The 27,822-nt window shown below is 44.4% G+C and overlaps 1 protein-coding gene and 1 pseudogene across 1 annotated transcript in view; one reads left to right on the forward strand and one right to left on the reverse strand.

The window, feature by feature from the left end:
- The window catches only part of LOC115191444 (tripartite motif-containing protein 16-like), a 124,659-nt gene that overhangs the window by 76,262 nt on the left and 20,575 nt on the right, over window positions 1–27,822 (reverse strand). The window contains exons 5-6 of the mRNA XM_029749295.1: window positions 21,825–21,884; window positions 21,456–21,588 (exon numbers count right to left, since the gene is read on the reverse strand). Coding sequence (XP_029605155.1) covers window positions 21,456–21,588; window positions 21,825–21,884 — 193 coding nt within the window. The remainder of the gene's footprint in view (window positions 1–21,455; window positions 21,589–21,824; window positions 21,885–27,822) is intronic.
- LOC115191447 (E3 ubiquitin/ISG15 ligase TRIM25-like) overlaps window positions 1–27,822 on the forward strand; it is a 30,058-nt pseudogene that overhangs the window by 886 nt on the left and 1,350 nt on the right.

A 27,822-nucleotide genomic window follows, 5' to 3' on the forward strand; every position in this document is an offset into this window, starting at 1 on the left:
TCACCATTTACTAAAGCCAAACACTATTATCATTCTGAATGGCCTTTTATGAATCCAAAGATCAGTCTCAACCCCTTAAAACATGTAGGTTGACTATAAAACTATATTCATTCACATAGCAATGTATTAATATAATTTCTGAAATGGACTTCCTCAATATTTGTATCCCTATCTTCTATTGGTCATTTGTCACATTACTATACTATTGATCTACTGGACTAATAAAGCTTGATAGCTCATTGAAGAGTGATTCTCCACAGACGCAGCTGGGGATGAGTCAGCAGAAGGTCCAACAGAGATTCCAGGAGAGAGAGAAGAAGCTGAAGGAGTTCCAAAAAGCTGTGGAGTCTTCAAGGTGAGTATTGTTGACCAGAGGAGACACACCATTTCACATCTCTCCTCCAGTCAGAGAGAGAGAGAGAGAAATAGAGGGGCCCCTCTCCAATCCCACTGACCCCACTCTTAAGAACAGGCTGTCTGGACCACTTTCAGAGAATTGACTGCTTAATGTAACTGACGGGATATGAACCCATGTCTACCGTGGGATAAACCAACATCTTGACCATTACACCAAGAGAACATTCCCTATTGGGCCGATACTGATTTAGAAGTCGCAGGCGGGGCTACCTCATCACATAACCATGAGTAACCATGACTGACTCAGGTCCCCTATGCATTAACATGGAGCTCTCTCTCTCTCTCTCTCTCAATTCAATTCAAAGATCTTTATTGGCATGGGAAACATATCTTTACTATGCCAAAGCAAGTGAAGTAGATAATAAACAATCATGAATGAACAGTAAACATTACACAACATTTATTTTCAAAAGAAAAGAGACATTTCAAATGTTATAATTCAAGAGCAAACAGAGAGACCCGTGCGCCAGACTGAGTTCTGGAGGTGAAATGGAAATGAATGAGGGATAGTTAAGTGAGGTAGGTGTGGAGAAGAGCTCAGAACCAGAGAAGTATTTGGTCATGTGAGATTTGACTTCAGAAGAGTTACAGGGTGTGTTGAGTGGTGGTGTCCCGTCCTCCCAGGTCGTTGGCATGGTGCAGGAGCAGATAGGGTCAAAGTAGTGGAATGTGGTAGTGGGTTTTTAATGAGTGTAGGATTAGATGGGTGTTTTTTTTTTTAAAGATGAAATGTTCCTTTTCCCATTTTGTATCACAAAGTAAAATAGATTTATATTATAGTCCATTTGTGGGCGATAATTCAACATATTGGAAGCCAACCGCCGTTAAACTCCAAAGAAGAAGAAACGTTATATTATGTCTATGTACAGTGTTGTAACGATGTCTCTCTCTCTCATTCCATCACTTTCGTGGTAGTTGGTTGTGTGGGTCTCTGGTTATGAATGGGGTACTGACAGACAATCGTTGATGGATATTTATAGAGCTCTGATCAGGACGACAATTGATTACGGGTGTATAGTTTATGGAACAGCGGCAAAGACTTCAGCTGGACAGAATCCAGTATATAGCTTTAAGGATATGTATTGGTGCATTTAAATCAACATCTGTATGTGTCTTACTAGTGGAGGCAGGTGAGATGCCTTTGGGTATACGGCGTAATAAATTGTCATTATCTTATTGGGTTGCAAGGCTGTGAGGTTGAGCATCCCACTGCTACTGTTCTACATGACTGTTGGGAATATACTAGTAGACAAGGCAGTGGTTTTGGTTGGACAGTTGTAGGTATCAAAGTTACTATGGAGAAATGAGAGAATGGGTGTAGTAGTGAGATTCTGCTGGGTCCCAGCACATTCAGGTATGGAAGGGAATGAAATTGTAGTCCAGTTATCTAAAAGAGCTTTACTACAAGATATAATATATTTTAATGTTCCACTGGGTAGAGGTGAGGACAAATGTAAGATCAGAGCCATTTTGATAGATGTGTGGCAGAAGAGATGGGACTCTGTGCACAAGGGACGGCATTTATATGTCCTCTAAAGGTTGGTGGACCAAGGTTCAAAGGTCAGATTAGGAAGGAAGACTTGGTGTTTACTCGATTGTGCTTAGGACATTGTACATTGAACTGGTCCTTACATCTGGTTGGCAGCATGTGAATGGTTTGTGTCTTGAGGGTATTGTCAATGAAACGGTGGAGCATGTGTTGTTATGTTGTTGTAAGGATGTTGAAGAGAGGGAAAGATTGAAGTGTAGGGTCATTGAGGTTGGATGGGGTTGGGGGGGTGGAAGGGATTTGGGAGATGGGGAGGGTCTATTAGAAGTTAGTAGGCCTCTTTTTTATTTTCTCAGAAGTACTGAGTTAGGTAGGAGGATTTAGAAATGCTGTAAACCGTGATTGAACACTCTCCAGCACAGTAGGTGGCGCCATACACCTTTAACGTTGGTTTGCGGACCGCCATTATATCATAGAAGAAGAAGGTGTTTTGTGAGGGTTTTGTGGTTCCTGAGGAGGGCTACTATTCTTTTTGCGTATTTTCCAAATGTATTTTGTAGTTGTTAAGGGTTTATTTGTTAGTTTCCACTGTTTATCAGTTAGAATTTAGGGGGGAGTAGGGTAGTTTGTTTGGGAGATGTGATGTCCTCAACCGAGTGGAGAAGAAACGCTGTCTCTTCAGGTGCGTTCTGGAGAATGGTGTGGAGGAATTATTGATCGTGGTCGGTGAACAGGTGGGAGAGGAACATATACACTCTGTGTCCAGAATGAACAAGGCGGTGGTTGTGGTAATGTAAAGGTTAGTCTTGTTGCCCGGCTAGTTACCAGTATGATTTTTGTGAGGGGTGTGTTGGTGCCGATTTCGACAAGAGTAGTGGTGTCTAATCTGCCTCCGTTTATTACGGACGAACAGATCCGTAAATAGTTGGTTCGTTTTGGTCAATTTACAAGTGGTTTTCTGAACTAAATTCAAGGTTAAACAGGGGAGGGGTGGTACACAGGGTTTGTTAGCACAGATAGTGTGGACATTTTTTACAAATATTTATATGTAAACCAAATGGATAGGTGGAGCTCATTGATTTGTAGCTCTGACACAGTTGCTACCTCAGATTATGCCCACAGAAGACCACAGGGAGGAGCAAGAGAGATATAAACCCATACAGTTTCTCTTTAAATACCCTGAACCTAACAATCAATCAAATGTATTTATGAAGCCCTTTTTACATCAGCAGATGTCACAAAGTGCTGTACAGAAACTCTAACCCTACGTATAACCTATTTTAGCCTGAACCCTAATTCTAGGGTAGGGTAGCCTACAACTATTTTAGTAATAATATTATGTTAGTAAATACCATTTTACTACTAAATAACATTTGTTATTTTTTAAATAAAACCTATGTAAGCATTTGCTTTTTATTAGTTATTTTGTTATATTTATTATTGCAAAGCAGAACACTTGATAAACAAGACTCATTTGTTTTATATGTTAAATGTGGTTTGAACTGGGTGACATAGTAACCTCTATGTGAAAGTCCAGCAAGTGGCGTGGGACAGGTGGGGCAGATTTGAGACTGATCTCTCTAATTAAATACACTTTATTTCTCAGCTGCCTCACCAATGTCTTTACGTGAATTAATAACTTTTAATTGATAAATATTTCCAATAGATGGCAGCATAAGACCACAAAGCATCAGTTATAGACTACAAGCAGCAATATGATTGACATAAAATAGCATGTAACCAGACTATATGTCCCATGATTTTCTAAAATGGTCACTCATTACAGTTAGCTATATATCTCTTGTTAGTCCTGTGTTGCTTTTGGGAGATCAAAACAATATTAACTATAGCAGGTATTGAACCCTGGTCAAAATACCAACAAACAGCACAACGCTCTAACCACTAGACTACCTGCTGCCCGGCCAAACGCTCTAACCACTAGACTACCTGCTGCCCGGCCAAACCCTCTAACCACTAGACTACCTGCTGCCCTGCCAAACCCTCTAACCACTAGACTACCTGCTGCCCAGCCAAATGCTCTAACCACTAGACTACCTGTCACCTCTACACACTAACCACTAGGCTACCTGCAACCTCTACACTCTAACCACTAGGCTACCTGCAACCTCTACACTCTAACCACTAGACTACCTACCACCTCTACACTCTAACCACTAGGCTACCTACCACCTCTACACTCTAACCACTAGACTACCTGCCACCTCTACACTCTAACCACTAGACTACCTGCCACCTCTACACTCTAACCACTAGACTACCTGCTGCTCTTTCACAGAGGTCTAGTTTACGTTTACATGTGAGTCGTTTAGCAGACACTTATCCAGAGCCACGAGGGTTAAGTGACTAAATCTGCCTAAAAAAAGGTGATTTACAGATTTTTCACCTGGTCTGCACAGGGATTCGAACCAGCCACCTTTCAGTTACTGCCCAATGTTCTTACCCACTAGATTACAAACCACTAAATGTTAAACTCAAAGTCAAATGGTCGTAGATAAATGGTAAGCTGGTTAAATAAAAGACTGCTGTTATAACTTACAGACTGCCATTGTTTTGGGGAAATAGGGACATGTCTATTTCTCCAATTATCTCTAATAGATGTATTTATTTTAATGGTTTGAAGTTCTACACCATTTTAATCAGGATAACCTATTATTTCTAATGATGTAAGTTTGAGCAGCTTAGTTATGGTTTTTCTGTTTGTTTCACTAAATATCTCACAATGTGTAAATGTAGATGTTTTCATGTCGGACACCATTTTAATCAGGAGAATCTCCTCTTTCTAATGACATAAGGATGGGCAGCGTCCTCTGCTGTCATCGATCGCTAGACCAGAAATAGTCAGAAGTTGGCTGTTTTTTCCTACTTCCTGGTAATGCAGACATAAACACACTTGGCACCATCGAGGTGCGGATGTGTTTACTTTCTACAACAGTTGTTATTTTTCAGTTTGGTCCTAAGAACAGGTTTTAGTGGTCAAATAAAAAGGTAGACATTTTCTGGTGCCATTTAGGGGAAATGGAATTCTAAGGATCATTCCAGTCAGAAGAGGCTCTGTGAAGGTTAGTTTCAATTCATTTGCTATGGCCTCGCTAGTGTTCCAGCTCAGACAACGTTCTTTGGCCGTTTTGACTCGTTCTATTGTCCAGCCTACTAGGACTCAGGGGACAGAGGCTGGGTCTAGCTCTGCTACGGGGCAGGCTACTGGAGGGGGGACCAGGAGGGAGGAGAGTAGAGCAGGGCCAAGCGGTGTTCTGTACTTGTCTGTCCAGGAGGGGGGACAAGGCCTGGTGGACCTGGAGAGCAGGGTGGCAGCGTTCTGACTCAATAAGGTGCAGAGGCTACTGTACCTACTGTCTCTCTCTCTCTCTCTCTCTCTCTGTCTCTCTCTCTCTCTCTCTGTCTCTCTCTCTCTCTCTTAACAGCGCTCTGCACAGGCAGCAGTGGAGGACAGTGATCAGATCTTTACTGAGCTGATCCGCTCCATTGAGAGAAGGAGCTCTGAGGTGAAGGAGCTGATCAGAGCCCAAGAGAAGGCTCAAGTGAGTCAAGCTGAAGGACTCCTGGAGCAACTGAAGCAGGAGATAGCTGAGCTGAGGAAGAGAAGCACTGAGCTGGAGCAGCTCTCACACACAGAGGATCACATCCATTTCCTCCAGGTAACTAAACTGTCTTGTTACATGTGATATGAAATTAACTTAATGTGAAACTATTCATCTCAATCATTATGTTGTCTTCTCTCTCTCTCTCTCTCTCTCTCTCTCTCTCTCCTCTCTCTCCTCTCTCTCTCTCCCTCTCTCTCTCTGTCCCCCTCTCTCTCTGTCCCCCTCTCTCTCTGTCTCTCTGTCTCTCTCTGCCTCTCTCTCTCTGTCTCTCTGTCTCTCTCTGCCTCTCTCTCTCAATTCAATTCAATTCAATTCGCTTTATTGGCATGACGTAACAATGTACATATTGCCAAAGCTTACTTTGGATATTTACAATATAAAAAATAAATAAAAATGAGAATCAAAAATTGTCAACGGGACAACAGCAACAACAATAACCAACGGTCAATATAACCATACATTCAACAATAACAATAATCATACAGTTGAGGACATGTGCAGGTTTATTGGTCTGTCAGACACTGTACCTCAACTTATGGCAGGCAGCAATGTAGTGCGCTGCCAACCCACAGCTCTCTGCGTCCTCCCCCAACAGGATGGGTAGCCTATCCTCATCAGAGAGGTCTTTAAAACCTTGAAAAAGGGTTTCAAATTTGGGGAAATGACACTCTCTAATTGTTTTATATTTTTGACATTTTGTCAGGAAATGCAGCTCCGTCTCAGGTTCTGCTGTTGTGCAGTGGTTACACAGCCTTTCCTCTACAGGGAGCCAGGTTTTCCTGTGTCTACCCTTCTCAATGGCAAGGCTGTGCTCACTGAGCCTGTACTTTGTCAAGGTTTTTCTAAGGTTTTGATCAGTAACCATGGTCAAATATTTAGCCATAGTGTACTGTCGATTTAGGGCCAGATAGCACTGCATTTTGCTTTGTGTTTGTGCTTGTGTTTCCCAATAAGCAATGTAGTTTTGTTTTGACTGTGTTGTAATTTGGTTTATTCTGATTGATTGGATGTTCTGGTCCTGAGGCTTCAGTGTGTTAGTAGAACAGGTTTGTGAACTCAGCCCCAGGACCAGCTGAATGAGGGGACTCTTTTCTTTGCTCAGCTCTTGGCATTGCAGGGCTTGGTAATGATATGAGAGGGGGTCACTGTATTTTAGATGTTTCCAAAACTTAATTGCTCTTTTTTGAGTTTTTATTATTAGTGGATATTGGCCTAATTCTGCCCTGCATGCATTGTTTGTAGTTTTCCTCTGGACACGTAGGAGAATCTTACAGAACTCTGCATGTAGGGTTTCAATGGAGTGTTTGTCCCATTTGATGAAATCTTGTTTTGCAAGTGGACCCCACACCTCGCTGCCATAAAGTGCAATTGGTTCAATGACATATTCAATTAGTTTTAGCCAAATTTTAATAGGTATTTCAATTTGAATTTGCTTTTTAATGGCGTAGAATGCCCTGCGTGCTTTCTCTCTCAGTTCATTCACTGCCTCATTAAGGTGTCCAGTTGAGCTTATTTTTAAACCTAAGTAATTGTAGTGTGTACAGTACTCTATATATTTTGTACCAATTGAGAACTTTGGTCTAATTCCCTGAGATCTGGATCTTCTCTGGAAAATCATTATTTTAGTCTTTTTGGGGTTTACTGCCAGGGCCCAGGTCTGGCAGTACTGCTCTAGCAGGTCCAGGCTCTGCTGTAGGCCAGGTGCTGTGGGTGACAGCAGGCATAGGTCATCTGCGAAGAGTAGGCATTTAACTTCTGAATTGTGGAGACTAACACCAGGGGCTGAGGATTTTTCTAGAATAGTGGCCAATTCGTTAATGTAAATATTGAAGAGTGCAGGGCTCAGATTGCAACCCTGACGAAGGCCCCGCCCCTGGTTAAAGAATTCTGTCCTTTTCTTACCAATTTTAATGCTGCACGTATTGCCAGTATACATTGATTTAATTATGTCATATGTTTTACCCCCTACACCACTTTCAAAAACTTTGTAGAACAGTCCTGTATGCCAGATAGAATCAAATGCTTTTTGGAAGTCGATAAAGCAAGTGTATATTTTGGTATTATTTTGGTGGACATGTTTATCTATCAGGGTGTGTAAGGTGTAAATATGATCGGTCGTGCGATGTTTTGGTATAAATCCAATTTGGCTTTTACTCAAGACATTGTGCTTATTAAGGAAGTTTAGAACTCTTACATTGATGATACTACAGAAAACCTTCCCCAGGTTACTGTTCACACAAATGCCTCTGTAATTGTTAGGGTCAAATTTGTCTCCATTCTTAAAGATTGGGGTTATGAGTCCTTGATTCCAGATGTCAGGGAAATAACCTACACTCAGGATCAGATTAAACAATTTTAATATAGCCAATTGAAATTTTGCACTAGTGAGTTTGAGCATCTCATTTAGGATGCCATCAGGTTCGCAGGCTTTTTTAAATTTGAGAGCCTGAAGTTTCTTATAGAGCTCCTGGTCAGTAATTGGGGAGTCCAATGGGTTTTGATTGTCCTTTATAGCTTTTTCTAATCCATTCAACTTCTCATGGATTTGGCGTTGTTCTGCGTTTGTGTCAATTTGAACGGTGTTGTAGAGTGTTTTGAAATGGGTTGTCCATATGTCACCATTTTGTATTGCTAATTCCTCTTGTTTAGATTTTTTCCAATTTTGCCAAAAGTTGTTTGTGTTTATGGACTCCTCAATTAGTGTCAGCTGCTTGCTGTTGTACTGTGCTTTTTTGGTTCTGAGTGTACGTTTATAGAGTTTTAAAGTCTCACAGTAATGAAGGCGTAATTCACCATTATTTGGGTCTCTGTGCTTTTGGTTGGATAGTGTTCTAAGTTTTTTCCTTATAATTTTACAATCTGCATCAAACCAGTTGTCATCTGTGATTTTTTAGTTTTGTTTTTTATCAATTTCAATTGTGCTTCTTTTGCCGTTTGCCTGAATATATAGTTGATGTTTCATACTGCTAGATTGATGCCTTCTTTACTGTGAGTGAATGTGGTATCCAGAAAGTTATCTAAGAGTGTTTGGATATTTTGGTTCCAGGTTGCTTTCTGGTATTCTTCTGTGCTGTTTTGGGCCCATCTGTATGAATTTCTGATGTTGTACAGCTTACTGGGCTGTGAATGTGTGGTTGTTTCCAGGTCTGTTCTTTTGAGGAACAACGTAATTTGGCTGTGATCAGACAGAGGTGTAAGTGGCTTGACAGTGAATGAGCTGAGAGAGAAAGGGTCCATGTCTGTGATCATATAGTCTACTGTACTGTGGCCAAGAGGTGAGCAATAGGTGAATCTCCCCAAAGAGTCCCCCCGTAACCTACCATTGACAAAGTACAGACCCAGGCTTCTACAGAGCTGCAACAGATCCCTTCCGTTTATGTTGACGGTGCTGTCACTGTTGTTTCTATGGGGGAGATTAAGATAGTTAGAAACAGTATGGCCTGTAATAAAGCTGTCCCCTCGCGTGCTCGTTAGATCAGGTAGTGTTCCTGTGCGCGCATTTGTGTCCCCACAGATGAGCACATTTCCCTGGGCCTGGAAATGGCACGTCTCTTCCTCGAGGGTGGGGAAGATCTCCTCTGAGTAATATGGGGATTCTGAGGGGGGGATATATATTGCGCAAAGGAACACATCTTTTTCTGTCAGTACAAGTTCTTTTTTTAGTTTTAACCAAATGTGGTATTTGCCAATTTTGAGGGAATCAATTAGATTTTGTAGTTCGGATTTGTACCAAATGATCAATCCTCCAGAGTCTCTGCCTCTATTGACAGAGCTGTGTTTCTGTGATGGCACAATGACCTCTCTGTAGCCTGTGGGACAGTGAGTGACAACGTCAGCCTTACACCATGTCTCCTGCAGAATGATGACGTCAACATCTTTCAGATTTTTGTTGAACTCCAGTGCTAAACTCTTCAGACCAAAGGTTGATGAGTTTAGACCCTGAATGTTCCACATGCTAACTGATAGTGATTTCATGTTGCAAAAAGAAAGAGTAGCAGTCAGAAATACAGTAACGATTAACTAATAAGTTGTTAAGAGCGAGATAAACAGGATATCAGCTAACATTTATTCTGTTATTCTGTTAAATATTCCTATTCATTGAACAAGTAAATTCTAGTACAATAGGTGTGTGTGTGTGTGTGTGTGTGTGTGTGTGTGTGTGTGTGTGTGTGTGTGTGTGTGTGTATGCGTCCGTGTGTGTTTAGTGCAGTTTAGTGCAGATGTATTGGAGGAGCTGTTTAATCTCACTTAATCCTACAGGGTTTTCCTGTCCTCTGACGACCTCCGCATAGCTGCGCTGGTCCTGCTGTTGGGCCCTGTGAGGTGGAGGGGGGCCAGGTCTGGGCCGTGGGACTTCCTCTCTGGTCTGGTAGGGGTGGTGGTCTGGTGCGGGATAATAGGCTGGGCCCGGTCTGGTCTGGCTAAGCCGATGGAAGTGGTGATGCTCTGGGGGTGGGTGGGGCCTGTGGGGTGCACTGGGTCTGGTGTGGCGTTGAAGGGGCCTGGGGCTCCTTGGTGGTGCAGTGGTCTGGTAGGGGTCTCTGGGTGCTCCTCTGTCCAGTACAGCATGGGGTGTTTGTCTACCAAGTGCTACGTCCTTTAGGGACTTGGCAAACATCCCTACTGTCTGCTTCCTCAGGTGGGAGTGGTCGTGTAGATGCTCTGGGGTGATTGTTGGGTGGTGAGCAATGTGTATGTTCGGGAGTAGGCCACACCCTCTGGTGATGTCAGCGTTGGCTTTCTGGATGGTACGGGGATGAAAGTCTTTGCGGGGCAGCAGAGTGGAGATGGTGATGTGGGAGTTGGGGAACCACTCAGAGGCCCTCTCTGCTATTCTGTTGACCAGGTTGCCTACTCTCTCCTGCTCCTCTCGCAGGTTGTTGGTGCCGGTGTGAATAATAATGTGGCCTGGTGTGCCAAAGTCAGGCTGGGACAGGATGTGGAGTGCATCTTGTGTTTTTGGGCACCATATTTTGCACACCTTGTGTTGGGGGAAGAGTTTATCTTCTTGAATGAATTTCCCATTTGAGTCAATGAGGATGGCCACCTCAGTGGGTTTTACCAGATTAGTGCGTTTTCGGTCTGGGGCTGGAGTACACAGGGCCTGTGTACATGGAGGGGTGTGTGGGGGTGGAGTAAACAGGGCCTGTGTACATGGAGGGGTGTGTGGGGGTGTGTCAGGGGGGGCCAGAGAGCTTCTCTCTGTAGTAGGTGTCTCTATGTGGGCCTCTTTGTTGACTGGGGGTGTGGGTAAAGTGTTGTCGGTATGGTTGGGGATTGTGGGTAAAGGTGGGTAAGTGGGGTTGTTAGGGGTGGTGGGGGGCTGCAGCTTCTCTCTGGGAGTCTCTACAGTCTGTTCTCTCTGCTGTAGCACCCTCTTGATGACAGACAACTCCTTTGCCATCTCCTCCTTTACCTGCACTAGCTCTCTCCTCATGGTGGCCTTTACCTCCTCAAGAGCTGTGGTAAGGCTCTCTCTCAGCTCCTGGACAGAGTTCTTCAGCTGGGTCCTGCACTGGTTGATCTGGTCCTGTAGAAGCTCTGTGTCTGGGCTGGAGGTGGTGTAGCTGGGGGGCTGCTCCTTCAGCTCAGTAACCCATACCTCTAACAGAGCCAGCCTGTCTCTCAACAGGCTGATGGTAGTGTGGTCTTGGCTCTGGTGGTTGTAGGCAGGCAGGGGGGAGGATAGTCCTGCTGTTGGGGTGCCTGAGGTGAGGGGAGAGGTCGGGGTGCTGTCCTTGTCTTTTTTACTTTCTGCTATCTTCATTAGGGTGGGGAAGTCCTGCACAACAGAGCTGAGTGCAGCCTCACTGCCCTGGACCATGATAGTGCCGTTCTGATACATGTTTACCGTCAGAAACCTGTTTTCCTGGTCCTTATCGCTGTCCTCAAAAATGTGGATTTGTCTTCCCTTGCAGATGCCTTTCTTCGTGGTATAGCTGAAATGGCTAGTTACGGCTGTATGCCAGGCAGTAGTGTGGTCTGTGTAAAATAGCAGGTTTGTAACAGTCCCGTTTTGTGAGCAGTCGGCAAACAAAGTTTCTGGGTTCTCCCTCAGAATTCGGTGTTTAAAGTTGATTCTTCCCTTCTCTGATTTTATTTCTGCCGGGTATTCAAAAAACAACGGAGAAAGTCTCTCAGTCTCTGCCGTTACTATCGATGCTAGCGCTGCCTCAGTGGCCATGTTGCTATGGTTACCACCAGTAAACGGTTAGAGCTAGACAGTGAGCTAGCTGACAGATTTGAATTTGGCTAGCTACCACGATGAAGATTGGTCTTTTTACTCACTCTCTGTCAATCTTTTCCTCCTGTTTTGATCTTCAGTTGTACAATTAGATTACCTATACATTTTTTGCTAATTTAGTCGTGTCAATCTCGCTCTTAACAACCAAAAAGTTATAACAAGTCAGGAGCTGTTCTTCTGCATGACTTCTCTCTGTCTCACTGTCTCTCTCCCTCTCCCTCTCTGTCCCCCTCTCTCTCTGTCCCCCTCTGTCTCTGTCCATGTGTCTCTCTCTCTCTCCCTGTCCGTCCCTCTCTCTCTCTGTCCGTCCCTCTCTCTGTCTCTCTCTCTCTGTCTCTCTCTCTCTGTCTCTCTCTCTGTCTCTCTCTGTCTCTCTCTCTCTGTCTCTCTCTCTCTCTGTCCCCCTCTCTCTGTCCCCCTCTCTCTGTCTCTCTCTGTCCCCCCTCTCTCTCTGTCCCCCTCTCTCTCTCTGTCCCCCCTCTCTCTCTCTGTCCCCCTCTCTCTCTCTGTCCCTCTCTCTCTCTGTCCCTCTCTCTCTCTGTCCCTCTCTCTCTCTCTGTCCCTCTCTCAATTCAATTCAATTCAATTCAATTCGCTTTATTGGCATGACGTAACAATGTACATATTGCCAAAGCTTACTTTGGATATTTACAATATAAAAATAAATAAAAATGAGAATCAAAAATTGTCAACGGGACAACAGTAGCAACAATAACCAACGGTCAATATAACCATACATTCAACAATAACAATAATCATACAGTTGAGGACATGTGCAGGTTTATTGGTCTGTCAGACACTGTCCCTCAACTTATGGCAGGCAGCAATGTAGTGCGCTGCCAACCCAGAGCTCTCTGCGTCCTCCCCCAACAGGATGGGTAGCCTATCCTCATCAGAGAGGTCTTTAAAACCTTGAATAAGGGTTTCAAATTTGGGGAAATGACACTCTCTAATTGTTTTATATTTTTGACATTTTGTCAGGAAATGCAGCTCCGTCTCAGGTTCTGCTGTTGTGCAGTGGTTGCACAGCCTTTCCTCTACAGGGAGCCAGGTTTTCCTGTGTCTACCCTTCTCAATGGCAAGGCTGTGCTCACTGAGCCTGTACTTTGTCAAGGTTTTTCTAAGGTTTTGATCAGTAACCATGGTCAAATATTTAGCCATAGTGTACTGTCGATTTAGGGCCAGATAGCACTGCATTTTGCTTTGTGTTTGTGCTTGTGTTTCCCAATAAGCAATGTAGTTTTGTTTTGACTGTGTTGTAATTTGGTTTATTCTGATTGATTGGTTGTTCTGGTCCTGAGGCTTCAGTGTGTTAGTAGAACAGGTTTGTGAACTCAGCCCCAGGACCAGTTGGATGAGGGGACTCTTTTCTTTGCTCAGCTCTTGGCATTGCAGGGCTTGGTAATGATATGAGAGGGGGTCACTGTATTTTAGATGTTTCCAAAACTTAATTGCTCTTTTTTGAGTTTTTATTATTAGTGGATATTGGCCTAATTCTGCCCTGCATGCATTGTTTGTAGTTTTCCTCTGGACACGTAGGAGAATCTTACAGAACTCTGCATGTAGGGTTTCAATGGGGTGTTTGTCCCATTTGATGAAATCTTGTTTTGCAAGTGGACCCCACACCTCGCTGCCATAAAGTGCAATTGGTTCAATGACATATTCAATTAGTTTTAGCCAAATTTTAATAGGTATTTCAATTTGAATTTGCTTTTTAATGGTGTAGAATGCCCTCTCTCTGTTTCTGTCCCCCTCTCTCTCTGTCCCCCTCTCTCTCTGTCCCCCTCTCTCTCTGTCTCCCTCTCTCTCTGTCTCCCTCTCTCTCTGTCCCCCTCTCTCTCTGTCCCCCTCTCTCTCTGTCCCCCTCTCTCTCTGTCCCCCTCTCTCTATTTCCCCCTCTCTCTATGTCTCTATGTCTCTGTCTCTCTCTGTCCCCCTCTCTATCTGCCCCCCTCTCTCTCTCTCTGTCCCTCTTTCTCTCTGTCCCTCTTTCTCTCTGTCCCTCTCTCTCTGTCCCTCTGTCTCTCTCTGTCCCTCTCTCTGTCTCTCTGTCTCTCTGTGTCTCTGTCTCTCTGTCTCTGTCTCTCTGTGTCTCTGTCTCTCTGTCTCTCTGTCTCTCTCTCTCTGTCTCTGTCCCCCTCTCTCTCTGTCCCCCTCTCTCACTGTCCCCCTCTCTCTCTGTCCCCCTCTCTCTCTGTCCCCCTCTCTCTCTGTCTCCCTCTCTCTCTGTCTCCCTCTCTCTCTGTCCCCCTCTCTCTCTGTCCCCCTCTCTCTCTGTCCCCCTCTCTCTCTGTCCCCCTCTCTCTATGTCCCCCTCTCTCTATGTCTCTATGTCTCTGTCTCTCTCTGTCCCCCACTCTATCTGCCCCCTCTCTCTCTCTCTGTCTCTCTCTGTCTCTCTGTCCCTCTCTCTGTGTCTCTGTCCCCCTCTTTCTCTGTCTCTCTCTCTCTCTCTGTCCCTCTTTCTCTCTGTCCCTCTCTCTCTCTGTCGCTCTCTCCCTCTGTCCCTTTCTCTTTCTCTCCCCGTCTCTCTCTGTCCGTGTCTCTGTCCCCCTCTCTCTGTCTCTCTCTCTCTCTGTCTCTGTATCTCTCTGTCCCTCTCTCTCTCTGTCTCTCTCTCTCTCTCTGTACCTCTCTCCCTCTCTGTCCTTCTCTCTCCCTCGCTCTCGCTCTTCCTGGCTCTCTTTGTCCCTCCCCCCTCTCTCTCTGTGTCTCTCTCTCTCTCTCCCTCTCTCTCTCTCTCCCTCTCTCTCTCTCTCTCTCTGTCTCTCTCTCTCCAGAGTTATCAGTCTCTCTCCAGTATCAGTGTATCTTCAGACTTACCCAGCATCGTTGTCCGTCCTCTTCAGTACTTTGGAGATGTGAGTAAGACTGTGTCTGAACTGAGAGAGAAACTAGAAGACGTCCTTAAAGGAGAATGGACCAAGATCTCCACTACAGGTGTGTTGAAAACAATAAGAACATCAACTTTAGACCATTGAAAGTTCCCTACTAGTCATATACATGTGGAATATGGTATGATGATAACATTCCCTCTCTCTGTCAATGTGTTTGTGTGTCTGTAGTGAATATAGTGGATGTTGTACTGCCTCCAGAGCCCAAGACCAGAGAACAGTTGTTACAATGTGAGTCTCTTTATTGTGAAGTAACTAACAGTCTCTTTTTACTGACACTCCTAACAATCCCTCTAGAAATATATAGCAATAGTAGATCTAATCAAAGCCTGGGTATCTATCTGACTCCACATATTTCTCTGATTTGATCTCTGCTGTGCTCTAATCAAAGACAGGGTAGATACAGTATCTGACTTAACTTATTGTTCTGACTCCCCTCATTGGTCTCTGCTCTGCTCTTCTCCCAGATTCCTGTCAGCTCACACTGGACCCAAAAACAGCATACACACTCCTCTCTCTGTCTAAAGGGAACAGAAAGGTGACCTATACAGACCAAGACCAACCATATCCTGACCATCCAGACAGATTCACCAACTACTGTCAGGTTCTGTGTAGAGAGGGTCTGTCTGGACGCTGTTACTGGGAGGTGGAGTGGAGTGGTAATATTTTTACAGCAGTCTCATATAAAGACATCAGCAGAACAGAGACAGGGTGTGAAGGTGTATTTGGACACAATAACAAGTCCTGGAGTTTACAGTGCTATAGTGATGGTTATTGGTTCAGACACAATAATGTTGAGACTAAAGTATCAGGCCCTCAGTCCTCCAGAGTAGGAGTGTACCTGGATCACAAGGCAGGTACTCTGTCCTTCTACAGTGTCTCTGACACAATGACCCTCCTCCACAGAGTCCAGACCACATTCACTCAGCCCCTCTATCCTGGGTTTTATGTCGATGGTACTGCTGAGCTGGTTAAACTGTAGTAGGGTCCACATAGATACTAGTCATGCTGGTGTAGTCTATAGCTGAGCTGGTTAATCTGTAGTATGGTCCACATAGATACTAGTCATGCTGGTGTAGTCTATAGCTGAGCTGGTTAAACTGTAGTAGGGTCCACATAGATACTAGTCATGCTGGTGTAGTCTATAGCTGAGCTGGTTAAACTGTAGTAGGGTCCACATAGATACTAGTCATTCTGGTGTAGTCTATAGCTGAGCTGGTTAAACTGTAGTAGGGTCCACATAGATACTAGTCATGCTGGTGTAGTCTATAGCTGAGCTGTTTAAACTGTAGTAGGGTCCACATAGATACTAGTCATGCTGGTGTAGTCTATAGCTGAGCTGTTTAAACTGTAGTAGGGTCCACATAGATACTAGTCATGCTGGTGTAGTCTATAGCTGAGCTGGTTAAACTGTAGTAGGGTCCACATAGATACTAGTCATGCTGGTGTAGTCTATAGCTGAGCTGGTTAAACTGTAGTAGGGTCCACATAGATACTAGTCATGCTGGTGTAGTCTATAGCTGAGCTGGTTAAACTGTAGTAGGGTCCACATAGATACTAGTCATGCTGGTGGTGATGGTCCCCAGATGTAATGATTCATTCTGCTCTGTTTTATATACAATGATTTAACTGATTTGATCTTCAGATGTTATGAATTAAAATTCAATGTATTCCTATTTTTGTAATTGCAATGTTTTAATCTTGTACATTTCCATGAATCATGATGTATGGTGTTGATGTATATTGGTTGTCATTCAGAACCATTGATATGTTTTCTCAGTTGGTTCTCTGTCTCTATGTAATTCTCCTCAGTATCATTGATCAGCTTGTAGGCTCGGCCCTAATTGATGTGTTCTCTGTCACCTGGAGCTGCATGGAAAATGGTCCAGGAACAAAAGGACAATTCAGGACTAGTCAGCCCACTACAAGCTGGAATCACTTACTTTCTACTAAAGTATATGGTCTGGTTTCCCAGACACAGATTAATCCTAGTCCTGGACTAAAAAGCATGTTCAATGTAGATGTCAAGGAAACCGGCCCTAAATGTGTCATCTTTCATCCTCCCATACTGCTCAGTGCAGCAACATTAAACCTGTCCAGCTGGTGGTGCTATTGACCAAACAATAAAACCAGCAGATATCTTGACTTGCCACTATCAGTAATGTTCAGAATAGTACTTTAATATCATTGGAGATTGATGGTCTTTTTAATCCACTATCCAGAGTCAGGAACAGATGAAGTTAGGTCTGCTACTGTTCAGTGATTAAATATGATTTATGGTGATGGGAAATAAAAAATAAAACACTAAACTTCATCTAGTAATAGTGTTCCTTTGTTATTTATTCCAAGGTGTGTCTTTAACTTGTAAATGGATTGTGTGGAGGTGAGCTAGTGGTGTGGCTGATAGAATAGAATGAAAAGGGAGGAGGGGAGGGGAAATGGACAGATATATCAGACAGACGAGGGAGAGAAACATTTTCATACAGGAGTTAGTGTGTCTGTTCCAAATAGCTCCCTATTCCCTGCGTAGTGCACTAGGCTTCTTTTGACCAGATCTAAAGTAGTGTTGTAGAGGTTAGATTGTTTCTCCCTGTCATTACAACATGACAATATGGTAATGACTTTAGTGGGTTTCTCCCCCTTTGTTTTTATTGTTATTTTGCTATGTGTGTTGTCAGGTTGTTCCTCTGTGTTCCTAATTACTGTCATCATCACAGCAGCTAGATAACTGTGTTCTACATCCTGGGGTTTACCCATGACCTCCTCCAGTATTACTGCCATCACCACAGCAGCTAGATAACTGTGTTCTACATCCTGGGGTTTACCCAGGACCTCCTCCAGTATTACTGTCATCACCACAGCAGCTAGATAACTGTGTTCTACATCCTGGGGTTTACCCAGGACCTCCTCCAGTATTACTGTCATCACCACAGCAGCTAGATAACTGTGTTCTACATCCTGGGGTTTACCCAGGACCTCCTCCAGTATTACTGTCATCACCACAGCAGCTAGATAACTGTGTTCTACATCCTGGGGGTTACCCAGGACCTCCTCCAGTATTACTGTCATCACCACAGCAGCTAGATAACTGTGTTCTACATCCTGGGGTTTACCCAGGACCTCCTCCAGTATTACTGTCATCACCACAGCAGCTAGATAACTGTGTTCTACATCCTGGGGTTTACCCAGGACCTCCTCCAGTATTACTGTCATCACCACAGCAGCTAGATAACTGTGTTCTACATCCTGGGGTTTACCCAGGACCTCCTCCAGTATTACTGCCATCACCACAGCAGCTAGATAACTGCCTATGCAAGACTCCAAGCCAAACATACTGCAAGCCAAACATGTTGAATAGCAGGTTTTTTCGTAGGGTCCCAGTCATCATGTGACTCCCTAATGGATTCCAATGAAAACCTTGTAGACTGATATACGAGACTTTTATCCAAAGGTGAATGTCTTTAAACTGCATTGTTCGCATGATGTACAGCATGTGTCAAAGAAGTCAAGTTGGGAACCACTATGTCAAATTCTCCAAACATGTTTAATCCATCATGTGACACCTGTCCTTATTCTCATGACATAACGGGCTGTGAAAACAATGAACACAATATATTTAGGATGTAAACCAGAAACATGAACCACTGTTGATCCATTCTGTTCTGATCTAATGAGATGGATGTAGGGTCTTCTGGATCTTTCCCAGTCATGGAGGACAGAAACATGCAGCTGTGCACCTCACTGAAGACCACTACTGAATTGTGGGTAGGGAGGATATTGTGTCAGTACATTAATTTGTCACAGGTTAGGGTTAGGCATGATATTCCATGTCAGACTCTTCAATGACACCTTTCTCAACATCTTAGACCCCAAAGGTTGTTATTGAACCCTTTTTTAAGGTCATATGACTTGTAATATTTTGATAGTGGGCGGAAATCCTCAGCTGAATGGGTTACAACTGACAATTTCTCTCTAGATATCTCCTCTTCCACAGATCACAGGTTAGGGTATATATTCTGTCATACTTTTCAATACCACTTATCTCAACATATTAGACCCCAAAGGATGCCAGGTCAAGCTATTTCTCGTACATTAAAATGACAGACGATTTTTAAACACAGTAATGGGAACTATAGGGTGGTACAAAAATATTTGGAAGAAAATACGGTTGTAGTCTGGAGTGAATAACATAAAACAACACTTGTCCATCAATCCTGAGGGAGGGAGAGAAACATGAGGGCCAGGCTCTGCTGGGGGACAACAATATGTACCAGAAGGTGTGTGTGTTCACTGTACCAGGGCTGCTGAAGAGCCTGCTCACATGTGTAGCGTATCCTTGGGTCCTTCTTTATCAGGTGGACTAGAAAGTCTTTATCTAAAAAACACCACAGAGACACAACCATTTCTGTCTCTCTCATCTGAGAATGGAGGAGTACCCTACCTGAGTCCAAGATGTGGTTGAGAAAGGGGGTGGAGAGAGAGGAACATGGGAAACGTCTACCTGAGTCCAAGATGTGGTTGAGAGAGGGGGTGGAGAGAGAGGAACATGGGAAACGTCTACCTGAGTCCAAGATGTGGTTGAGAAAGGGGGTGGAGAGAGAGGAACATGGGAAACGTCTAAATAATGATAGAGGAATACTTCCAGTTAAACAAGATGTAAAAGACTGAAGACTGGACCTACTGAAACCAGGAGTAGTGATGGGGAAATCTATACAGTTACATATGGGGAGATTATTGTTGAATATATATCATATCATTTAGACAATATCTCTATTTTATTGTTGAATATATATCATTTCCTGTCATTTAGACAATATCTCTATATTATTATTGTCACGGTTGTCGTAGGGTAAAGTGGACCAAGACGCAGCTGGGAAATGTGCACTCATCTTTTATTGAATGGACAAAGAAGGGAAACCAAAACAAACACGTACACAACAAAAACACAACAACTAATAACAGGCCGGTAAGGCAACAAAGCTATACCCAGCACATAATCTCCCACAAAATACCCACAAACACATACCTATTTATAGGACCCTCAATCAGAGGCAACAAGAAAACACTTGCCTCCAATTGACAGTCCACCCCCAATTACCTAAACATAGAAATACAAATGACTAGACATAGAAATACATAAACATAGAACATTGCCCAAAACCCAGAATAATAAATCAAACACCCCACTAAACACACAACCACCCCAAACCACAAAAAACTAATACCCTCTGCCACGTCCTGACCAAACCCCAATAACAAATAACCCCTATTACTGGTCAGGACGTGACATTACCCCCCCCCCCCCCCCCCCCCAAGGTGCAGACCCCGTATGCACCTCAACAAAAAAATAAAAAATAAACCCCTAACTAAAGGGAGGGAAGGGAGGGTGGCTGCCGTCAATGACGGCTCCTGTGCTACATCCCCCCTCCCCAAACCTCCAACAGTGGAGGTGGTTTAGGCTCGGGCCTAAGACCACCCCCTGACCAGTCCACTCCTCCCAAATACCTCGGCCTGACTCGTGTCACTGTTGACCCTGGACTGTACTCTCGGAGCTCCGGACTGTAAAGCGATTCTAGGAGCTCCGGACTGTAGGACAACTCTAGGAGCTCTGGACTGTAGGCTGTCTCACTCGGTGCCGGACTGTAGGCCGTCTCACTCGGTACCGGACTGTAGGCCGTCTCACTCGGTGCCGGACTGTAGGCCGTCTCACTCGGTGCCGGACTGTAGGCCGTCTCACTCGGTGCCGGACTGTAGGCCGTCTCACTCGGTGCCGGACTGTAGGCCGTCTCACTCGGTTCCGGACTAGACACTGTTGCCGGACACTCTGGACGAGGTACTGTTGCCGGACACTCTGGACGAGGTACTGTTGCCGGACACTCTGGACGAGGTACTGTTGCCGGACACTCTGGACGAGGTACTGTTGCCGGACACTCTGGACGAGGTACTGTTGCCGGACACTCTGGACGAGGTACTGTTGCCGGACACTCTGGACTGGGACTGGGCTGATGCACTGCAAGCCTGATGCATGGTGCTGGTACTGGATGTGCCAGTTTGGGGACACGCACCTCAGGGCTAGTGCGGGAAGCAGGAACAGGCTGAGTTGGACTGGGCTGATGCACTGAAAGCCTGGTGCGTGGTGCTGGATTGGGATGTGCCAGACTGGAGACACGCACCTCACGGCTAGTGCAAGGAGCGGGAACAGGATATACTGGACTGTAGAGGTGCACTGGCGGTCTCGAGCGCAGGACTGGCACCGCCCGTACTGGCTGGATGCCCACTTCTCCCTGGCAAATGCGGGGCGCTGGCACCTCGCACACCGGCCTGTGAATGCTTGGCCCCAACGCCATGCATATCACCTCATAGCACGGGACCTGACTAATGACAGGCTGCTTCCTATAAGCACCGGGAGTTGGCTTGGGGCTTAATCCTGGCCCCGCCAAACTACCCATGTGCCCCCCCAAAAAAAATTATTGGGGGTGCCTCTCAGGTTCCCGTAGCTCCCATAACTTGTCCTCCCAATATTGCCATTCCTTCAGCCAAGTCCAACCTTCAGGCCGGTGCTCCAATCCCCGCTGCTTGGTACTGATACTTTAGTCACAACATTATTGTGTCTGAAACAATAATCACCTCTATAGCACTGTAAACTCCAGGACTTGTTATTGTTTCCAAATCCACCATCTGACCCTGTTCTGCTGATGTTTTTATATGAGACTGTTGTAACAACATAACCACTCCACTCCACCTCCCAGTAACAGCGTCCAGACAGACCCTCTCTACACAGAACCTGCCTCTGGTTGGTGAATCTGTCTGGATGGTCAGGATATGGTTGGACTTGGCCTGTACAGGTCACCTTTCTGTTCCCTTCAGACAGAGACAGGCGTGTGTGTGCTGTGTTTGGGTCCAGTGTGAGCTGACAGGAATCTGGGAGAAGAGCAGAGCAGAGACCAATGAGGGGAGTCAGAACAATAAGTTAAGTCAGATACTGTATCTACCCTGTCTTTGATTAGAGCACAGCAGAGATCAAATATGAGAAATATGAGGAGTCAGATAGATACCCAGTCTTTGATTAGATCTACTATTGCTATACATTTCTAGAGGGATTGTTAGGAGTGTCAGTAAAAAGAGACTGTTAGTTACTTCACAGTAAAGAGACTCACATTGTAACAACTGTTCTCTGGTCTTGGGCTCTGGAGGCAGTACAACATCCACTATATTCACTACAGACACACAAACACATTGACAGAGAGAGGGAATGTTATCATCATACCATATTCCACATGTATATGACTAGTAGGGAACTTTCAATGGTCTAAAATTGATGTTTTTTTTGTTTTCAACACACCTGTAGTGGAGATCTTGGTCCATTCTCCTTTAAGGAAGTCTTCTAGTTTCTCTCTCAGTTCAGACACAGTCTTACTCACATCTCCAAAGTACTGAAGAGGACAGACAACGATGCTGGGTAAGTCTGAAGATACACTGATACTGGAGAGAGACTGAAAACTCTGGAGAGAGAGAGAGAGAGAGAGAGAGAGAGAGAGGGAGAGGGAGAGGGACAGAGAGACAGGGACAGAGGGAGAGACACAGAGAGAGAGAGAGAGAGACAGAGAGAGAGACAGACACAGACAGACATAGACAGGCAGAGAGACAGAGAGAGACAGACACAGACAAAGAGGGAAAGGGAGAGACAGAGAGAGTTGGAGAGAGACTCAGACAAAGAGAGACAGAGACACACAGAGACAGAGAGAGAGGGAGAGACAGAGGGAGAGAGACACAGACAGACAGAGAGAGGAGGGACAGCGAGAGAGAGAGGAGTGACAGCGAGAGAGAGGGACAGGGAGAGAGACAGAGAGAGAGAGGAGGGACAGAGAGAGGGACAGAGAGAGAGGGACAGAGAGAAAGAGAGATGGACAGAGAGAGGGACAGAGAGAGAGGGAGAGACAGAGAGAGAGAGAGGGACAGAGAGAGAGAGGAGGGACAGAGAGAGAGAGGGACAGGGAGAGAGACAGAGAGAGAGAGGATGGACAGAGAGAGAGGGAGAGGTACAGAGAGGCAGACAGTTCAACATAATGATTGAGATGAATAGTTTCACATGAAGTTAATTTCATATCACATGTAACAAGTTAGTTCAGTTACCTGGAGGAAATAGATGTGATCCTCTGTGTGTGAGAGCTGCTCCAGCTCAGTGCTTCTCTTCCTCAGCTCAGATATCTCCTGCTTCAGTTGCTCCAGGAATCCTTCAGCTTGACTCACTTGAGCCTTCTCTTGGGCTCTGATCAGCTCCTTCACCTCAGAGCTCCTTCTCTCAATGGAGCGGATCAGCTCAGTAAAGATCTGATCACTGTCCTTCACTGCTGCCTGTGCAGAGCTCTGTTAAGAGAGAGAGAGAGAGAGAGAGAGAGAGAGAGAGAGAGAGAGAGACAGAGGCAGAGAGACAGAGAGAGAGAGTGAGACACAGAGAGAGAGAGACAGACTCAGAGAGAGAGAGAGAGAGAGACACTCCCCACTCCTAAAAACACATTACGTGCCACCACAACTTCCACACAATCACATTATACAGTACCCAACACCACAGTACACCATCCAGCACCATGCTTTCCACCTGGCCACCCCACCCCGGTCAACAGCCCTCCACCCCCCACAGACACTTGCCCAAGCCTCCCCCATTTCTCCTTCACCCAAATCCAGATAGCTGATGTTCTGAAAGAGCTGCAAAATCTGGATCCCTACAAATCAGCTGGGCTAAACAATCTGGACCCTCTCTTTCTAAACATATCACCGCCATTGTTGCAACCCCTATTACTAGTCTGTTCAACCTCTCTTTCGTATCGTCTGAGATCTCTGAAGATTGGAAAGCTGCCGCGGTCATCCCCCTCTTCAAAGGGGGAGACACTCTAGACCCAAACTGCTACAGACCTATATCTATCCTACCCTGCCTTTCTAAGGTCTTCAAAAGCCAAGTCAACAAACAGATTACCGACCATTTCCAATCCCACCGTACCTTCTCTGCTATGCGATCTGGTTTCAGAGCTGGTCATGGGTGCACCTCAGCCACGCTCAAGGTCCTAAACGATATCATAACCGCCATCGATAAGAGACATTACTGTGCAGCCGTATTCATAGACCTGGCCAAGGCTTTCGACTCTGTCAATCACCACATTCTTATTGGCAGACTCGACAGCCTTGGTTTCTCTAATGACTGCCTCGCCTGGTTTACCAACTACTTGTCAGATAGAGTTCAGTGTGTCAAATCGGGGGGCCAGTTGTCCGGACCTCTGGTAGTCTCTATGGGGGTACCACAGGGATCAAATCTCGGGCCGACTCTTTTCTCTGTATACATCAATGATGTTGCTCTTGCTGCTGGTGATTCTCTGATCCACCTCTACGCAGACGACACCATTCTGTATACCTCTGGCCCTTCTTTGGACACTGTGTTAACTAACCTTCAGACGAGATTCAATGCCATACAACTCTCCTTCCTTGGCCTCCAACTGCTCTTAAACGCTAGTAAAACTAAATGCATGCTTTTCGACCGATCGCTGCCCGCACCTGCCCGTCCGTCCAGCATCACCACTCTGGACGGTTCTGACCTAGAATATGTGGACAACTACAAATACCTAGGTGTCTGGTTAGACTGTAAACTCTCCTTCCAGACTCACATTAAGCAACTCCAATCCAAAGTTAAATCTAGAATCGGCTTCCAATTTCTCAACAAAGCCTCCTTCAAACATACCCTCGTAAAACTGACCATCCTACCGATCCTTGACTTCGGCGATGTAATTTACAAAGTAGCCCGCATTACTCTACTCAGCAAACTGGACGTAGTCTATCACAGTGCCATCTGTTTTATCACCAAAGCCCCATGTACTATCCACCACTGCATGCTCTCGTTGGCTGGTCCTCACTACATATCTGTCGCCAAACCCACTGGCTCCAGGTCATCTATAGGTCTTTGCTAGGTAAAACCCTGCATTATCTCCGCTCACTGATCACTATAGCAACACCCACCCGTAGCACGCACTCCAGCAGGTGTATTGCACTGAACATCCCCAAAGCCAACACCCCCTTTGGCCGCCTTTCCTTCCAGTTCTCTGCTGCCAATGACTGGAACCAATTGCAAAAATCTCCCTCTCTAATTTTAAGCATCAGCTGTCTGAGCAGCTTACTGATCACTGTACCTGTAAATAGCACACCAGACTACCTCATCCCCATATTATTACTTACCCTCTTGCTCTTTTGCACCCCAGTATCTCTACCTGCACATTCATCATCTGCACATCTATCACTCCAGTATAATTGTAATTATTTTGGCCACTATTTATTGCCTACCTCCCTAATCTTCTACATTTGCACATACTGTACACAGATTTTTCTATTGTGTTATTGACTGTAGGTTTGTTTATGTGTAACTCTGTGTTGTTTTTGTCGCACTGCTTTGCTTTATCTTGGCCAGGTCGCAGTTGTAAATGAGAACTTGTTCTCAACTGGCCTACCTGGTTAAATAAAGGTGAAATGAAAATAAATACAAAAAATAAAAGGCTTCTCCTCAGGCTGCTTATGTCAGTTTCATTGTTTGTTATGCTGTAAATTGTTATTTTATTGTTGTAAGTGATTAAATGAACTGGAACATTTTATATTTTGATGATGATGAAAGATAAATCGCGAACAAAATTACCTGAGGAAATATATTTTCCATGGTCCTCTTGACTAGAGTTCAAAGGTCCCGCCATAGCTCTATTCTCATTGGTCACTTCTTAGTTACCTCTTAGGCAATTCTTGGTTACTTCTTAGTTGCAGATGGTGATATGATTGGTTGTCGCAACCAGAAATTTCCTCGACCCACCCTAGTCAGGGGGGACGGGGTTCAATACATGCAATAGTTCATATTTTTTTCCTCTCCTAAAAGCAAAACAGGACTAATACGAGATATATAGCTAACTGTAATGAGTGACCATTTTAGAAAATCATGTAGTCTTTGGTTGCATGCTATTTTATGTCAATCATATTGCTGCTTGTAGCCTATAACTGATGCTTCGTGGTCTTATGCTGCCATCTATTGGAAATATTTACCAATTAAAAGTTATTAATTCACGTAAAGACATTGGTGAGGCAGCTGAGAAATAAAGTGTATTTTTCTTATTAATTCCTGAGATCAGTCTCAAACCTGCCCCACAACAATTGCTGATTACTAGGTCACCCAGTTCTGCCTTGCAATAATAACTATAATAAAATAACAAAAAAAGGGAAATGCTTACATAGCATTTATTGTAATAAAATATATATTTAGTATTATAATGGTATTTACTAACATAATATTATTACTAAAATAGTTTTAGGCTACCCTACCCTAGAATTAGGGTTCAGGCTAAATTAGGTTATACGTAGGGTTAGAGTTTCTGTACAGCACTTTGTGACATCTGCTGATGTAAAAAGGGCTTCATAAATACATTTGATTGATTGTTAGGTTCAGGGTATTTAAAGAGAAAAACTGTATGGGTTTATATCTCTCTTGCTCCTCCCTGTGGTCTTCTGTGAGTACTACATACCTCATTCACCACACTTGATAGACTCATAATCTGAGGTAGCAACTGTGTCAGAGCTACAAATCAATGAGCTCCACCTATCCATTTGGTTTACAACTCAGTGAACCTGCGCAGCATTCTCTCTATTTGATGCCTACGAACCAACAGATTTCAACGATTATCATATTACCCAGCAACTATTTAGGAACAATACGTTGTAATAAAAACATTGAAATAAGGTTATTTCTTAGTTTAAAACATGTCTACTGGCTGTTTAAATTGGCCACATCTTGAAAAAGAGGCCAGAAACATGCGTTTTGTTTAGGTTTTAAATGTTTTTCTGACAAAAAATATGGTGACCAGACCATGACCAGAAAATGTTTAATATTATGGTTATGCGCCAACCATCTAGTTTAATTTGATATTCCAGAGTTGCATTCATTTACTATAAAATGCTGTGTTTCCTTTGCAGCATTGTGTTGCAGAAGCAGTTGCAGTGCAGTTGGTGTCGTATTTACGTAGGATTTATCGAAAGGTATGTAAGGCAATAAATAGGCCATGGTGGCGAAGTAATTACAATATAGCAATTAAACACTGGAATGGTAGACGTGCAAGTAGAAATACTGGGGTGCAAATGAGCAAGATATATAAATAAATAAATACAGTATGGGGATGAGGTAGTTGGTTGGGCTGTTTACAGATGGGCAATGTACAGGTGCAGTGATCTGCTCTGACAGCTGGTGCTTAAAGCTAGTGAGGGAGATATGAGTCTCTAGCTTCAGTGATTTTTGTAGTTCGTTCCAGTCATTGGCAGCAGAGAACTGGAAGGAAAGGCACCCAAAGGAGGAATTGCCTTTGGGGGTGACCAAAAGCGTGCTAAGGATGGGTGCTGCTATGGTGACCAGTTGGCTGAGATAAGACAGGGCTTTACCTAGCAGAGACTTGTAGATGACCTCGAGCCAGTGGGTTTGGCGACGAATATGAAGAGAGGGCCAACCAATGAGAGCGTACAGGTTGCAATGGTGGGTAGTAGATGTTGATGTAAATGCACCAATACATATCCTTAAAGCTATATACTGGATTCTGTCCAGCTTCTGAAGACAAGTCTTTGCCGCTGTTCCATAAACTATTCACCCGTAATCAATTGTCGTCCTGATCAGAGCTCTATAAATATCCATCAACAATTGTCGGTTAGCATCCCATTCATAACCAGAGACCCACACAACCAACTACCACGAAAGTGATGTAATGAGAGAGAGAGAGACATCGTTACAACACTGTCCATAGACATAATATAACGTCTCTTCTTCGGAGATTAATGGCGGTTGGCATCCAATATGTTGCATTACCGCCCCCAACTGGACTATTTATTTTTAACCTTTATTTAACTAGGCAAGTCAGTTAAGAACAGATTCTTATTTTCAATGACAGCCTAGGAACAGTGGGTTAACTGCCTTGTTCAGGGGCAGAACGACAGATTTGTACCTTGTCAGCTCAGGCATTCGCTCTTGCCACCTTTTGGTTACTAGTCCAACACTCTAACCACTAGGCTACGCTGCCGCCCCACTATAATATAACCTGCCTCTCTCGCACCGGACACTTCCGATCCCCAGCAACATGGACACCCTACAGTTGA

This window comes from Salmo trutta, chromosome 4 (assembly GCF_901001165.1).
Source record: "Salmo trutta chromosome 4, fSalTru1.1, whole genome shotgun sequence".
In the NCBI taxonomy this organism is placed as follows: Eukaryota; Metazoa; Chordata; class Actinopteri; order Salmoniformes; family Salmonidae; genus Salmo; species Salmo trutta.